Genomic DNA, 15,463 nt, shown 5'->3' with positions numbered 1-15,463 from the left:
TTCCCCTTTACCACTAATCTTTGCCACATTGTATGTTTTTTCTTTCAATCTGAAACTATCTTTAACTTCCTTGGCTAACCATGGTTGGTTTATCCCCTTCCTAGAATCCTTCCTCCTCACTGAGATATATCTTTGTTGTGAGCCATGAACTATTTTCTTAAATGTCTGCCATTGTTCATCAACCATCTTTTCTGCTAAACTCCTTTCCCAGTCCACTCCAGCCAACTCTGCCCTCGTTCCTTTGTAATTACCCTTATTTACGTTTAGCACAGTTGTTTCCAGCCCAAGTTTAGCACTCTCAAACTGAATGTTAAATTCTAACATGTTATGGCCACTATTTCCTTGGGGATCTTTTACTCTGAGATCATTTATTAAGCCTGCCTCATTACACATTACCAGATCCAAAATAGCCTGAACTGATCCAAAATAGCCTGATCCCTGGTTGGATCCACAATATATTGTTCTAGGAAACTGTCTCTAATACACTCTATGGGCAGAATATTATGCTCGGTGTGCGGGCATGCACCCAACATGTCTGAGAGTAAAATGACGCATGATGATGTCAGGCGTGCATCCAGTCATCATCGCGCAGTCTCGCGATATTTTGTTTGGCGGGCGGGCGCCAGAGTTGGCTGCGGGCCCACAAATTAATTGAAAGGCCTATTAAGGCCATTAACAACCTTATTAACTTGAAAATTACACTGCCCATCCCACCTAACGGTTGGCGGGCAGGCGAAAAGGCCAAGCTGCCTTTACATTTTTCAGGAAACAAGTGGGATGAAGTTTCCTAAAGCTAATACACATTAAATAAAAACTTTACTTTGGAATTAAAAGCATGTCCCATCTCATGTGACAGAGTCACATGAGGGTACGTGTTTTATTAAATGTTTACTGTCTTTATTAATTTTTTAAGAGATAGCTTCAATCTCCCTGAGTCAGCTCCATGCTTCGGAGATTGAAGCACTCTTTTACATGCATGCGCAAAGATCGTGCTAGATCCGCTCTCCCTCCTTCCCCCGCCCGCACAGGTAAAGCTCAGCACTGTTGCTCACGCTCCACGCAGATTGGACCTTAATTGGCCCGCCTGCCTGAAATTGCAGTGTGGATCTGATTGGGGACGGTGGTCGGCTTCCAGACCGCCTCCCACCCGTCCCCGCCAAGGGCAAAATCCTACTCTATGAACCCTTGCTCGTGGCTTGCTCTGCCAATTTGATTTTTCCAATCTACATGAAGGTTAAAGTCACCCATAATTAATGTACTGCCTTTTTTACATTCCCGCATTATCTCCTGTTTATTCTGTATTCTACAGTCTAGCTACTGTTGTGGGGTCTATAGACTACTCCCACAGTGTCTTCTTTCCCTTGTTATTTCTTACCTTCACCCATATGGATTCTACATCTTGCAATCCAAGATAATTTTTTGCTATCGTACTTATTCCATCTTGTACTAACAAAGCTGCCCCACCACCTTTTCCTTCCTGCCTGTCCTTTTGAAAAGTTAATACACCTGAATATTTAGCTCCCAGCTTTAGACTCATAGACACATAGCTTTGATCTTCTTGTAACCATGTCTCCATAATGGCTACAAGATCATACCCATTAACCTCTATTTGTGCTGTTAATTTATTAATTTTGTTCCAAATACTACGTGCACCTAAGAGCCATTAATTTTGCCTTATTACCATTTTTTCCCTTTTTGGCCCAATTTGCTGCTTTTTTTTATGTTTGTACACTCTGTCCCTTCCTCTCACACTCTGGGTATAGCTAAATAGCTGCCCTGAAAGGCTGCCATATCCTTTTGCTTTGGAAGCCTACTTATCCCCTCTCCCGAACCATCCCCCCACCACTCTATTTATTTAGCCCACTCTACAGCCCTAGTTATTCGATTCGCCAGGACACTGATCCCAGTACAGTTCAAGTGAAGCCCATCCCACTGGAATAGCTCCCTTCTATGCCAGTACTGGTGCCAGTGTCCCATGAACTGAAACCCATTCCTTCCACACCAATCTCTGAGCCATGCATTTAACTCCTTGACTTTATTTACCCTGTGCCAGTGGCTCAGGTAGTAATCCTGAGATTATTACCTTGGAGGTTTTGATTTTTAATATAGAATATAGTTATCTCCCAAGAATCCTTAGATTCTAGAAAAGTCCCAGAGGATTGGAAAACTACCAATGTAATGCTCTTATTCAAAAAGGGAGTGGGACAAAAAACAGGTAACTATAGGCTAGTTAGCTTAACATCTACCTTTCTGAAAATGTTAGAGTCTATTATAAATGATCTAATAGCAGAGTATTTAAAAATACATATTCTAATCAAGCAGAGTCAGCATGGCTTCATGAAGGGGAAATGATGCGTGACAAATTTATTAGAATTCTTTGAGGAAGTAACAAGCAGGATAGACAAAGGGGAACCAGTAGATGTAATATATTTAGATTTCCAAAAGGCATTTGATAAGGTACCGCACATAATTAAGGCCACTTAATAAGATAACAGCCCATGGTTTTGGAGGTAGTATATTAGTCTCGATAGAGAATTGGCTAACTAATAGAAGACAGAGAGTTGGGATAAGGAGGGCATTTTCAGGTTGGCAAACTAGTGGAGTGCCACAGGGATCAGTGCTGGGGCCACAATTATTTACAATATATATTAATGACTTGGATGAGGGAAGTGAATGTACTATCGCCAAGTTTGTGGATAACACAAAAATAGGTGGTCAGGCAAGTGGTGAGGATGACACAGGGATATGAACAGGTTAAGTGAGTGGGCAAAAACTTGGCAGATGGAATATAATGTGGGAAAATGTGAGGTTATGCACTTTGGCAGGAGAAATAGAGGATCTGAATATCATTTAAATGGAGAAAGACTGCAGAAAGCTGCAACACAGAGGGATTTGGAGGTCCTTGTACATGAATCACAAAAAGCTAGCATATAAGTTCAACAGGTAATAGGAAAGGCAAATGGAATGTTGGCCTTTATTTCAAAGGGAATGGAGTATAAAAATAGGGAAGACTTGCTAAAATATCTGCAAGGCAATAGTTAGACCACACCTCGAATACTGTGAACAGTTTTGGTCCCCTTATCTAAGGAAACATAGACTGGTATTGGAGGCAGTCCAGAGAAGGTTTACTAGGTTGATCCTGGGTGTGGAGGGATTTTCTTATGGGGAGAGCTTGAATAGTTGGGCCTGTACTTATTGGAATTTAGAAGAATAAGAGGCGACCTTATTGAAACATATAAGATTCTTAGGGGGCTTGACAGGGTAGATACTGAGAGGTTGTTTACCCTTGTGGGCGAGTATAGGACCAGAGGGCATAATCTCAGAATAAGGGGTCGTCCATTTAAATCAGAAATGAGGAGGAATTTCTTCTCTCAGAGGGTAGTCAATTTGTGGAATTCTTTACCACAGAGGGCTGTAGAGGCTGGGTCATCAAGTATATTCAAGGCTGAGATAGATTTTTAATTAGTAAGGGAATCAATGGTTATGGGGAAAATGCAGGAAAGTGGAGTTGAGGATTATCAGATCAGCCATGATCTCATTGAATGGCAGAGCAGGCCCGATGGGCTGAATGGCCTACTTCTGCTCCTACATCATGTGGGAGGAAAAATCTCTCCTGGTTGGAATCATATCTAGTGCTAAGGAAGATGGTTGTGGTTGTTGGAGGCTAATCATCTCAGTCCTAGCACATCACTGCAGGAGTTCCTCCGAGTAGTGTTCTTGGTCCAAATATCTTCAACTGCTTCATCAATGACCTTCCCCCCCATTATGAGATTAGAAGTGGGGATGTTCACTGATGGATGCACAATGTTTAGTACTATTCACAACTCCTCTAATATGAAGTAACCTGTGTGCTCACATGCACCAAGACCTGGTCAGCATTCGGGCTTGGGTTGATAAGTGGAAAGTAACATTTGTGCCACACAAGTGCCAGGCAAGGACTATGTCCAACAAGAGAGAATCCAAGCATCTCCCCTCGACATTCATGGCATTACCATCGCTGAATTCCCCTCTACTTACACCCTGAAAGTTACCATTGACGAGAAATTGAACTGGAACAGCCATATAAATACCATGGCTACAAGAGCAGGCCAGAGGCTGGGAATTCTGCAGTGAGTAACTCACCTCCTGAGTCCCAAAGCCTGTCCACCATTTACAGGAAAAAAAATCAGGGGTATGATGGAATATTCTCTATTTACCTGGATGTGTGCAGCTCCAACAACACACTAGAAGCTTGACACCATCCAACAGCCTGATTCATTGGTACCCCATCCATCATAATAAATATTCACTACAAGATGCACTGTAGCAGCTTGTCAAGGCTCATTCAGCAGCACCTTCCAAATCTGTGACTTCTACTATCCAGGAGGTCAAGGGCAACAGGTGCATGGGAACACCATCACCTGCAATTTCCCCTCCAAGCTGTTCCTTTGCTGTCACTGGGTCAAAATCCTGGAACTCCCTTCTTAACAGCACTGTTTGGATGTACCTACACCACATAGTCTGCAGCGGTTCAAGGAGGTGACTCAACATCACCTTCTCAAGGGCAATTAGGGAAGGACAATAAATGCTGGCCTAGCCAGCGATGCTCGCACCCCAAGATCGGATCTGAAAATGTAAAAGAGGACACAGATTTAAGGTGTTTAGCGCAACTTCCAGGGGAGGGAATCGAGGAGAATAATGGGTTGTTGTGATCTTGGTTGCATTGCCTGAAAGAGTGGCAGGTCCAGATTTGGCAAATACTTTTGAAAGGAATTAGATAAATACTTTTAAAGGAGAAATTTGTAGGGCTATGGGGACATAACAGGGAGCTAGCATTGACACAACGGGCCAAATGATATCTCATTCACGATTCTTCCTTCACCCAATAAATGTCAACTAATCTCCATTTTGAAGTTTTCAATTTACATAGACTTGACATCCTTTTGGCAGAGACATCCACATTTCTACTCACTCCACATCTGAAATCACCCCAAAAGGCCTGGCCCTAATTTTAATGTTATGTCCCCTTGTTCTGGATTTCCCCCACCAGAGAAACAGTTTCTCTGGAATTCAAGGGAACACAAGTCTAGTCTATCTAACCTGCCCTCACAATTTAAGCCTTTTAGCCCTGGTGAATCTGGACTGCATCCCCTCCAATGCCATTGTATCCTTCCTGAGGTGCTATGGCCAGAACTGAGTGTGGCTTACAGATGAGATATTAGTTGAGCTCTTTATAACATTACCATAACTTCTGTCCCTTTATTTTCCAGCCTCCTTGAGCTAAAACTCAGATCTCATTTCCCCCTTAACCATTTCTCATATCTGTCCATTAGCCTTTAATGATTTCTGCACTTGGACCCCTAAATTTCTTTGCTCCTCCCCAGTTCCCCGCATCTTATCATCGAGAGAATATTCTGATCTACCTTTCATCCAAAATGGATGACCTCACATTTCACTAATTCAACACCATCTGCCAGAGTTTTGCCTACTCCCTTAATCTGTCAATATTGCATTACAACTTTCTATTCCCATCCAGACTATTTACCATGCCACCTAACTTAGTGCTGCCATAAAACTTAGATGTATGGCTCTCTATTCCTTCATCCAAGTCATTCATAATTGTAGTGATGTAGTACAGATCCGTGGCGGATACTATGGGCAGAATTTTGCAGTCGGCGAGCAGGGGGCGGGTGGAACCCCCCGACATCATCCCACCCCATTTAAATTTTTAGGAAGGCGGGGGCAGAGTAAAATCAGCTGTGGGCCCGCCAATCTGTCAGTGGCCAATTGAGGCCATTGACAGGATCATTTAAACAATTAAATGACCTGCCCGTCCAACCTTAAGATTGGTGGGCCGGCCAGGAGCCCCAGTAGCAAACAGGTAAAACATGAAACTCCATCCACCAGCAGGATGAGGTTTCATGCAGGGCTTTAAAATTTTTAATAAAGTTATTATGTTAATTATGCACATGTCCCATCTCACGTGACATTGTCACATGAGGGGGACATTTAAGGAATTTTTTTTTCTATTTTTAATATTTTTAAAAGTGTAAGTGATCTCCCTGAGGCAGCACTTTGTTTCAGGGAGATATGCGCACTTTTGTGCACATGAAAGAGCGCACTCTCGCTTTTGGGGAATCCCCCCCCTGCCCGCACAGGAAGCATATAGTGCTTCCCGTTGGACATCACGCTGGGCGGGCCTTAATTGGCCCGCCCACGTAAAATGGCGACGGGGCTCACTTCTCCGGTGGGGATCGGCTCCCCGCCCGCTGGAGATTGGGTCGGGCCCACCCGCCCGTCAGGCAGAAAATTCTGCTCCATGAGTCACAACCTGCCAGTTTGAGTACTTACCCATTAAGTACAGGTCTGTACTGGTCATCTTAACCAGCTATCCACCCAGGACAAAAGACTCCCTCCAATCCCATCTTGCTAACAATCTTCTAAGTGGAACTATGGAAAATCTTCCAGAAATCCATATAAACCACATGGATATGCTCGTATCTATTACATTAGTAAACTCCTGAACGAATCCACACTGACTTTCTGTGACCAGGTCATGTTTGTCAACTATGATGTTGTTGGATACAGTGGAGTAAAATAGTCTTAATAAATTTTATACACTTTACCGAATCTTATTTTCTGTTTCTTGCAGACAGACGAATCTGTTTGAATCAGGAGCGCTGGTGAATATTCAGCAACCATTAATACAGACAGACAGTGGTGCAGTTCTAGTGGCTGCAGACCCTAAGGTGGGAGAAACTTTGTGTGTTTGGTAAATATATTGGAGTATATATACTGAAATAAATACATTAGATGAATCCATCTGTAATTTATGATTTCGATGACAAATGGTTATATCAGGTAAGGTAGAATTCTCCCTCATTTGTTGTCTGGTCATGTTTTTCATCAGAGGGAGAATATTATCATCTCTTCAAAACACATCTGACTGAAAAGAGGAAATAGTTTGTTACAGGCCGTATTTCTTTTTCACTGCATGAAGCTGAAGCCCTTATCATTCCACTTGGAAAGGGAAATTGTTAAGATTGAGAGATGAGAAGAGTAAATTAGGAGGAGTTGACACTTGTCCTGCTTTGAGATTTCAGACTGTGCTGCCACTTGAGGACCTATGTGTATAGTATATTAAAAGTGCTGTCATTGAGTAAACCTGGCTTGTAAGGGATTTAATTCACCAAACAACCAGCCTAATAGATACAGATTCAGCTTGAAATCAGCACGTGAACCAACATGCTGAAGGCAGTAAAAACATTCTAATGTTTGTTCTCACTCATTGCTGCATTGACAACTTTATTTCTTTGAAGTTGGTAGTAGTCATTAGTAATTAGTTTGGTGGATTTGATGCTTGGGTTGTGAAATAGCCACGTTAATTAAATGCTAACATTGGAGTCAGGCTGCAGAGACTACAGTGACAGGATGTCCTGCACTGTACTGAAGACTACATGCAGAAGAGTTATAAAAACAGAAAATGCTGGAAAAGCTCAGCGGGTGTGACAGCATCTGTGGAGAGAGAAACAGAGTTAACGTTTCAAGTCCGTATAACTCCCCCTCAGAGCTCTGAAGAAGAGTCATGGGGACTTGAAACGTTAACTCTGTTTTTCTCTCCGCAGATGCTGTTAGACCTGCTGAGTTTTTCCAGCATTTGCTCTTTTTATTTCAGATTTCCAGCATCCGCAGTATTTTGTTTTTATGCAGAAGAGTTATTAATTCAAGCGAGGTAACCCAGTGAAATGGAGAGGTGTAGATTTCATTACTTTGCATTATTATACAAAGACAAGTTGTATTGTTTGAAAGTAATGATTCATTGAAATTAATGAATCTAATGAAACTTGCTAAGAAGCAAGCAGCTTAATAATTGGTATCAAGCTTTGTCTCACTAAATAGGTGATTTATTTACTTGTCTTCAGAGATTGAAGAATTAGCAGTGTAAAAGGTGTGAATATCTGGTTTAGGTCACAAGGGTTACTGCTGTTAGACTCAACGTTATGTCTATGTCAAAGTAGATTTGGGCAGTGGGAGTCAGAACATGTTAAATCTAAGGTGCTCAGATTCTGGAGTGACTGTTATTTTCTGCATCAAATTTATAACATGCCATTTTTGTACTATGATGCTCTGGATTGCTGGTAAAATTCTGCCCAGAGTGTCTGATATATACAGGGGTTTGGCTGGACATACCCTGGCATCACTGGTGCCTCACACTGTCTGTAGATCAATAGTGTGATCAATTCCACTTTATCTCTTTGTTTTAGGCTGAAACAAGCCAAGGTGATTTGGGTACGCTGGCTAATGTCGTCACCTCACTAGCAAATCTCAGCAAGGGAAAAGATGATTCACAGAGTCCGAGTGACCTTCCAGCAATTGAAGCACTTAATAATGGAGACATCAGTGTCACAGATCTACAGCAAGAGGATCAGTCTACCAATGAGATTACACGGTATACACAACTACCACTCAATGTGCCATCCATCAGCAACCTAATGGCTCCCTCTCTGGGTTCTCTGAATAAAGAGAGAGCAGAACAGTGACTTATCATCACTTCCACTATAACTGATGTTGTGAGTCACTTACAATCAGTCCCATGGCAGTCTGTATTTTGGTTCTGGCAATCAGGAGGTTATTTGTGGAGGTTTTTTTTAGTGTTTGTTTCAGTAAAAGCTGGAATAATTGTTGAGCCTTTGTAGCTTCAGTGTAAAAATGAAAATAATAACCTGTCATACAGTGGTCAGCTTATAATGCAGTGTTTTTTCTAATGAAGAAGTGCCTTCTGTCACATATATTAATGGAGTCCCAGGGAGAATGATTGCTACTAGAGGGTGTATGCATGTGTATAGCAGATGGCAACAGGATCTTTGGCTGCAATGCTTCCTATAGTCAAATACCTTACTGACACTCACTGATTAAGTTTGAATGTGAAGGATGGACATTTGAGCGAGTTCACAGAGACACTGTCCTCAGAAAGGAGTGATGAAAATAGCGAGATCCTGAGCTAGTGATGTTATGTATTTGTATGCATAGATGGCTATAACAAAGAACATATTAACCTGAATTTTGCTGTAATGGTATCAACGAGGCTGTCCACATCAGTATTATTACAAGGTCAATCTGACAGCAACTTCTGGTACCTGCAAATATGTGATTAAATATGGAAATGCTGAAGTTGATGTCAGTGATCCCTGCTCTTCCTTACACATGCAGTTGTAGTCCTTACTGATAGTATTAGCATTGAAATATCTGTAGTGGTGTGAATATGGGGTACCTGCCCAAAAATTTCACATTAAAAATGACTGAATAACTTTGGGCTGGTGCATTCTGTAGTGAGTTTTCAAATGGTGTAATAAGTGATAATTATTGATGAACATCCTCTCCGGCCCCAAATATTTTTTTTCGAATATGGAGTCTCATTCCCTTAGAAGGAAATTGATGTTGCACATTTTTTAAAAAATAAAAAATCATATTTTTAATTTTTCTGTTTTTCTCTTTATCTCATTCCCTTAATTTCATCTGCATGTCCCAGTCTTTATTTTGTTTTTTGTTAAGACCATAAGACGTACGAGCAGAAGTAGGCTTTTTGGCCCATCAAGCTGATCTGATAATCCTCAACTCCTCTTTCCAGCCTTTTCCCCAAATCCTTGATTCCCTTACTGATTAAAATTCTACCTCAGCCTTGAATATACTTAACGACCCAGCTTCTACAGCCTTCTGCGGTAAAGAATTCCACAGATTCACCACCCTCTGAGAGCAGAAATTCCTCCTCATCTCTGTTTTAAATGGGAGCCCCCTTACACTGAGATTATGCCATCTGGTCCTAGACTCTCCCACAGTGGGAAACAATCTCTCAGCATCTACCCTTTGAGTCCCCCTAAGAATCTTATGGCCATAATCTTCGGGTCGACATGCAGAAGCAGGCCCTCCTCGCCGACGTGTAAAATAACGCGCAGTGATGTTGGGCGTATGTCCCGATGTCACCGCGCGTCATTCTGATCTTCAGTTCGGCGGGTGCACACCGGAGTCGGCTACACGCCCACTGAGTTGTCAAAGGCCTATGAAGGCCATTTAAATATCAATTAAAATAATTAACACAGTTGCCTATCGAACCTTAAGGTTGGCGGGTAGGCGAAGAGCCCAGACGGCCTTCACATTTATCATGAAACCTCATCCATGGGTGGGATGAGGTTTCATGAAGGTTTTTAAACTTTCATAAAAATTTTTAATAAAATTCATTGACATGTCCCAGCTCATGTGACACTGTCACATGAGGGGACATGTCTTAAAATTTTTTTTCTTTCTTTATTAAAATTTTTCAAAATCAAACTCTGTGCCTCAGGGAGACTTCTGTGCTCTTTTGCACCTATGCACGAAAGAGCACAGGCCCCGACTCAGCCTCCTCCCCCACCACCCGCACAAGGAGCGCTCAGCACTTCTGGGTGTGCGTTACGCTGGGCGGGCCTTAATTGGCCCACCCACATAAAATGGCAACGCACAGCCAATCGCAGGCAGCGATTGGCTACGTGCCTGCCCATTCCTGCTTCCCTCAGCCCCTCTGATGGGGAGAAAATTCTCCCCTATGTTTCAATAAGGTCACCTCTCATTCTTCTGAACTCCAATGAGTATAGGCCCAACCTACTCAACCTCGCCTGATAAAAAAATCCCTCCATACCCAGGATCAACTTAGTGAACATTCTCCAGTCAGCCTCCAATGCCAGTATATCTTTCCTTAGATAAAGGGACCAAAATTGTTTGCAGATTCTAGGTGTGGTCTAACTAATGCCTTGTATAGTTTTAGCAAGACTTCCCTATTTTTATACTCCATTCCCTTTGAAATAAATTCCATTTGCCTGCCCTATTACCTGTTGAACTTGTCCGTTAGCTTTTTGGGATTCATGCACCAAGGACCCCCAAAACCCTCTGTGCTGCAGATTTCTGCAGCCTTTTTCCATTTAAATAATATTCAGATCCTCTATTCTCTGTGCCAAAGTACATAACCTCACATTTTCCCACATTATATTCCATCTACCAAGTTTTTGCCCACTCACATAAGCTGTCTATATCCCTCTGTAGACTCCTTGTGTCATCCTCACCACTTGCTTTCCCACCTATTTTTGTGTCATCCACAAACTTGGCAATAGTACATTCACTTCCCTCATCTAAGTCATTAATCTATATTGTAAATAGGCCCCAGCACTGATCCCTATGGTACTCCGCTAGTTACAGGTTGCCATCCAGAAAATGCCCCCCCCTCCTCCCGCCCTTATCCCAACTCTGTCTTCTATTAGTTAGCCAATCCTCTATCCATGCTAATATATTACCCCCAACACCATGGGTTCCTATTAAGTAGCCTTATGTGCTCTACCTTATCAAATGCCTTCTGGAAATCCAAATATATTACACCTACTCGTTCCCCTTTATCAATCCTGCTTGTTACCTCAAAGAATTCTAATAAATTTGTTTGGCATGATTTCCCCTTCATGAAGTCATGCTGACTCTGCTTGATTATATTATGTATTTCTAAATGCTCTGCTATTACATCCTTTATAATAGACTCCAACATTTTCCCAATAATAGATGTTATGCTAACTGGCCTGTAGTTATCTGTTTTTTTGTCTCCTTCCCTTTTTGAATAAGGGTGTTACATTGTCTGTTCTCCAATCCTCTGGGACTTTTCCAGAATCTGAGGATTCTTGGAAGATTACTACCAGTGTATCTACTATATCTGTAGCTACTTCCTTTAATATCCTAGATGCAACCCATCAGGTCCAGGGGACTTATCGGCCTTTAGCCTCATTATTTTCCCTAATACTTTTTCTTTAGTGATGGTTACTGTACTTTTTTCCTCCCTCATTTTTGCCCCTTGATTACTTAGTATTTTTGGAACGCTATTAGTATCTTCTATAGTGAAGACTGAAGCAAAGTATTAATTCAGCTCCTCTGCCATTTCCAGGTTCCGCATTATTATTTCCCCAGCCTCATTCTCTAAGGGGCCTATGTTCACCTTGGCCTCGCTCTTACTTCTTATATATTTAAAGAAGCTCTCACTGTCCGTTTTTATATTACTTGCTAGTTTACCCTCAAGGTTTAGTTTCTCCTTCTTAATTTTTTTTTGGGTCATCTTTTGTTGGTTTTTAAAACTTTCCCAATCCTCTGGCTTACCACTAATCTTTGCCACATTGTTTTTTTTTTCAGTTTCATACTGTCCTTAACTTCCTTGGCTAACCATGGTTGGTTTATCCCCTTCTTTGAATTCTTCCTCACTGGGATATATCTTTGTTGAGAGTCATGAACTATTTTCTTAAACGTCTGCCATTGTTCATCAACCGTCTTTTCTGCTAAACTGCTCTCCCAGTCCACTCCAGCCAACTCTGCCCTCATTCCTTTGTAATTACCCTTATTTAAGTTTAGCACAGTTGTTTCCAGCCCAAGTTTAGCACTCTCAAACTGAATGCTAATTCTACCGTATTATGGTCACTGTTTCCTAGGGAATCCTTTACTCTGAGATCATGTATTAAACCTGCTTATTACACATTACCAGATCCAAAACAGCCTGATCTTTGGTTGGATTTGCAACATGTTGTTCTAAGAAACTGTCCCAAATACACTCTATGAATTCTTGCTCATGTCTACCTCTGCCAATTTGATTTCCCCAATCTACATGAAGATTAAAGTCATCCATGATTAATGTACTGCCTTTTTTACATACCCTCATTATCTCCTGATTTATTCTCTGTCCTACAGTATAGCTACTGTCAGGGGGCCTGTAGACTACTCCCACCAGTGTCTTCTTCCCCTTCACAAAAACAGAATTACCTGGAAAAACTCAGCAGATCTGGCAGCATCGGCGGAGAAGAAAAGAGTTGACGTTTCGAGTCCTCATGACCCTTCAACAGAACTAGGTGAATCCAAGGAGAGGGGTGAAATATAAGCTGGTTTAAGGGGAGTGGGGGGGTGGTTGGGTGGCGGGAAAGAAGTGGAGAGGGGGATGTGGTTGTAGGGACAAGCAGGCAGTGATAGGAGCAGATAATCAAAAGATGTCATAGACAAAAGAACACAGGTGTTGAAGTTGGTGATATTATCTAAATGAATGTGCTAATTAAGAATGGATGGTAGGGCACTTCTTAATTAGCACATTCATATAGATAATATCACCAACTTCAACACCTCTGTGTTCTTTTGTCTGTGACATCTTTTGATCATCTGCTCCTATCACTGCTTGCTTGTCCCTACAACCACATCCCACCCTCCACTTCTCTCCCCCACCCAACCCCCCACCCCCCACCTTAAACCAGCTTATATTTCACCCCTCTCCTTGGATTCACCTAGTTCTGTTGAAGGGTCATGAGGACTGGCAACGTCAACTCTTTTTTTCTCCGCCGATGCTGCCAGACCTGCTGAGTTTTTCCAGGTAATTCTGTTTCTGTCTTGGATTTCCAGCATCCGCAGTTTTTTGTTTTTATGTCTTCTTCCCCTTGTTATTTCTTACCTCCACCCATATGAACTCTACATCTTCTAATCCAAGATCCTTTCTTGCTATCGTACTTATTCCATCTCGTCCTAACAAAGCCCCACCACCCTTTCCTTCCTGCCTGTCCTTTCGAAAAGTCACATACCCCTGAATACTTAGTTCCTAGTTTTGTTCTCCTTGTAACCACATCTCCGCTGTAAGAACATACCCATTAGCCTCTATTTGTGCCGTTACTTCATTTATTTTGTTCCGAATACTATGTGCATTTAAGTAAAGAGCCATTAATTTTGCCTTTTTACCATTTTGTCCCCCTTTTACCCTGTTTGCTGCTGTTTGTTAATGTTTGTACACTCTGTCACACTCTGGGTATCATTATCTAAATAGCTTCCCTGCAATGCTGTCATATCCTTTTGCTTTGTAAGCCTACATATCCCGAGATGATTATTTTGGAGGTTCTGCTTTTTAATATAACTCCTAACTGTCCAAATTCTTTCAGCAGAACCTCTTTTCTAATCCTATCAATGTTGGTATCAACATGGACAAAGACAACTGGATCCCCCACCTCCCACTCCAAGTTCCTCTCCAGCCCTGAGGAGACGTCCTTAACCCTGGCACAGCCTTCGGGACTCACACTCACGGCTGCAGAGAACAGTATCTATCCCGCTAATTATACTGTCCCCTACCACAACTATGTTCCCATTTCCTCCCCCAACTTGAATGGCTTCCTGTACCACGGTGCCGTGGTTAGTTCGCTCACCCTCCCTGCAGTCCCTGCTCTCGCCCACACAGCTTGCAAGAACCTTGTGACTGTTGTACAATTGCAGGAGCCGAGGTCCATCAAACGCTACCGTCTGGATCCCCATAGCTGCTTCACCTGCAGTCACACCCTCCTGCCCCTGATCATAGACCAAATTTGAATTACCTAATCTGAGGAATGTGACTTCTTCCTGGACCTAAGTATCCACATAACTTACCCCCTTCCTGATGTGGCGCAATGTCTGCAGCTCCTTAACTCAGATCTGACGTTCCTCGGGCTGCAAACACTTGGTACAGATGTTTTCACTCTGGTCACCTTGATGTTCAGCAGCTCCCACATGCTGCAGCAGCAACATATAACTCGTCCTGCCATCACTATTGTGTTTTATTCAATTTATTAATTAATTACTCCAGTGTCCTGAATTTTTACACTTTATTATAGTTTTTTTTATACACACCAGTATCGATCTGATACTTAAAGAACTATCTATGAGAAAAAGAGAGAAAAAAAAACTAGAGATCTAAACACAAACTAAATACCTTACTTTACTTTAAAGACGAGAAATACTCACCAATCCTACTCACTGTTCAGCTGCTTTCCCTGCACTCTTTTCCCTCTCCTGCTCTTTAATGGTCACTCACTCTTCTTGGACTCTTTTACTGTTAAAGGCCCTGCTCCTCTCGCAGTCACTCCCTGTAAATGATCCTGCTGTTTCTCTCATACTCTCACTGTAAATAACCACACTGTTTCTGTCACACTCTCTCACTGTAAATGATCCCACTGTTTCTCTCTCCCTCTCACCGTAAAAATTACCATACTGTTTCTCTCTCAATGTAAATGACTCCCCTGTTTCTCTCAACTCTCTGTCTGTAAATGACCACACTGTTTCTCTCACACTCACTCCATGTAAATGAACAAGCTGTTTTCTCACACTCTCTCACTGTTAAAAGCCCCGTTCCTCTCGCACTCTCTCGGTGTAAATGGCCCCATTGTTTCTCTCTCACTTTCCTGCTGTAACTGACCACGCTGCTTCTTTCTCACTCTCTCGCTGTAAATGGCCACGCTGTTTCTCTCACACTCTCTCGCTGTAAGTGACTACTGTTTCTCTCACTCTCTTGCTGTAAGTGACCACTTTGTTTCTTTCGCACTCTCTCCCCGTAAATGACCACGCTGTTTCTCTCGCACTCTCTCCCTGTTAATGACCCCACTGTTTCTCTCTCACTCTCTCGCTGTAAATGACCACGCTGTTTCTTTCG

At 42.2% G+C, this 15,463-nt stretch overlaps 1 protein-coding gene across 1 annotated transcript in view; it reads left to right on the top strand.

The window, feature by feature from the left end:
* Positions 1 to 15,463, top strand: part of nr2c2 (nuclear receptor subfamily 2, group C, member 2) — a 347,317-nt gene that overhangs the window by 237,646 nt on the left and 94,208 nt on the right. The window contains exons 8-9 of the mRNA XM_041191833.1: positions 6,636 to 6,728; positions 8,244 to 8,428. Of these exons, the coding sequence (XP_041047767.1) occupies positions 6,636 to 6,728; positions 8,244 to 8,428 (278 nt within the window). The remainder of the gene's footprint in view (positions 1 to 6,635; positions 6,729 to 8,243; positions 8,429 to 15,463) is intronic.

The sequence above is a fragment of the Carcharodon carcharias genome, chromosome 7, assembly GCF_017639515.1.
Source record: "Carcharodon carcharias isolate sCarCar2 chromosome 7, sCarCar2.pri, whole genome shotgun sequence".
NCBI classification, from domain to species: domain Eukaryota; kingdom Metazoa; phylum Chordata; class Chondrichthyes; order Lamniformes; family Lamnidae; genus Carcharodon; species Carcharodon carcharias.
The sequence above is the reverse complement of the archived record's forward strand: the minus strand, read 5'-3'. Positions and strand labels throughout refer to the sequence as shown.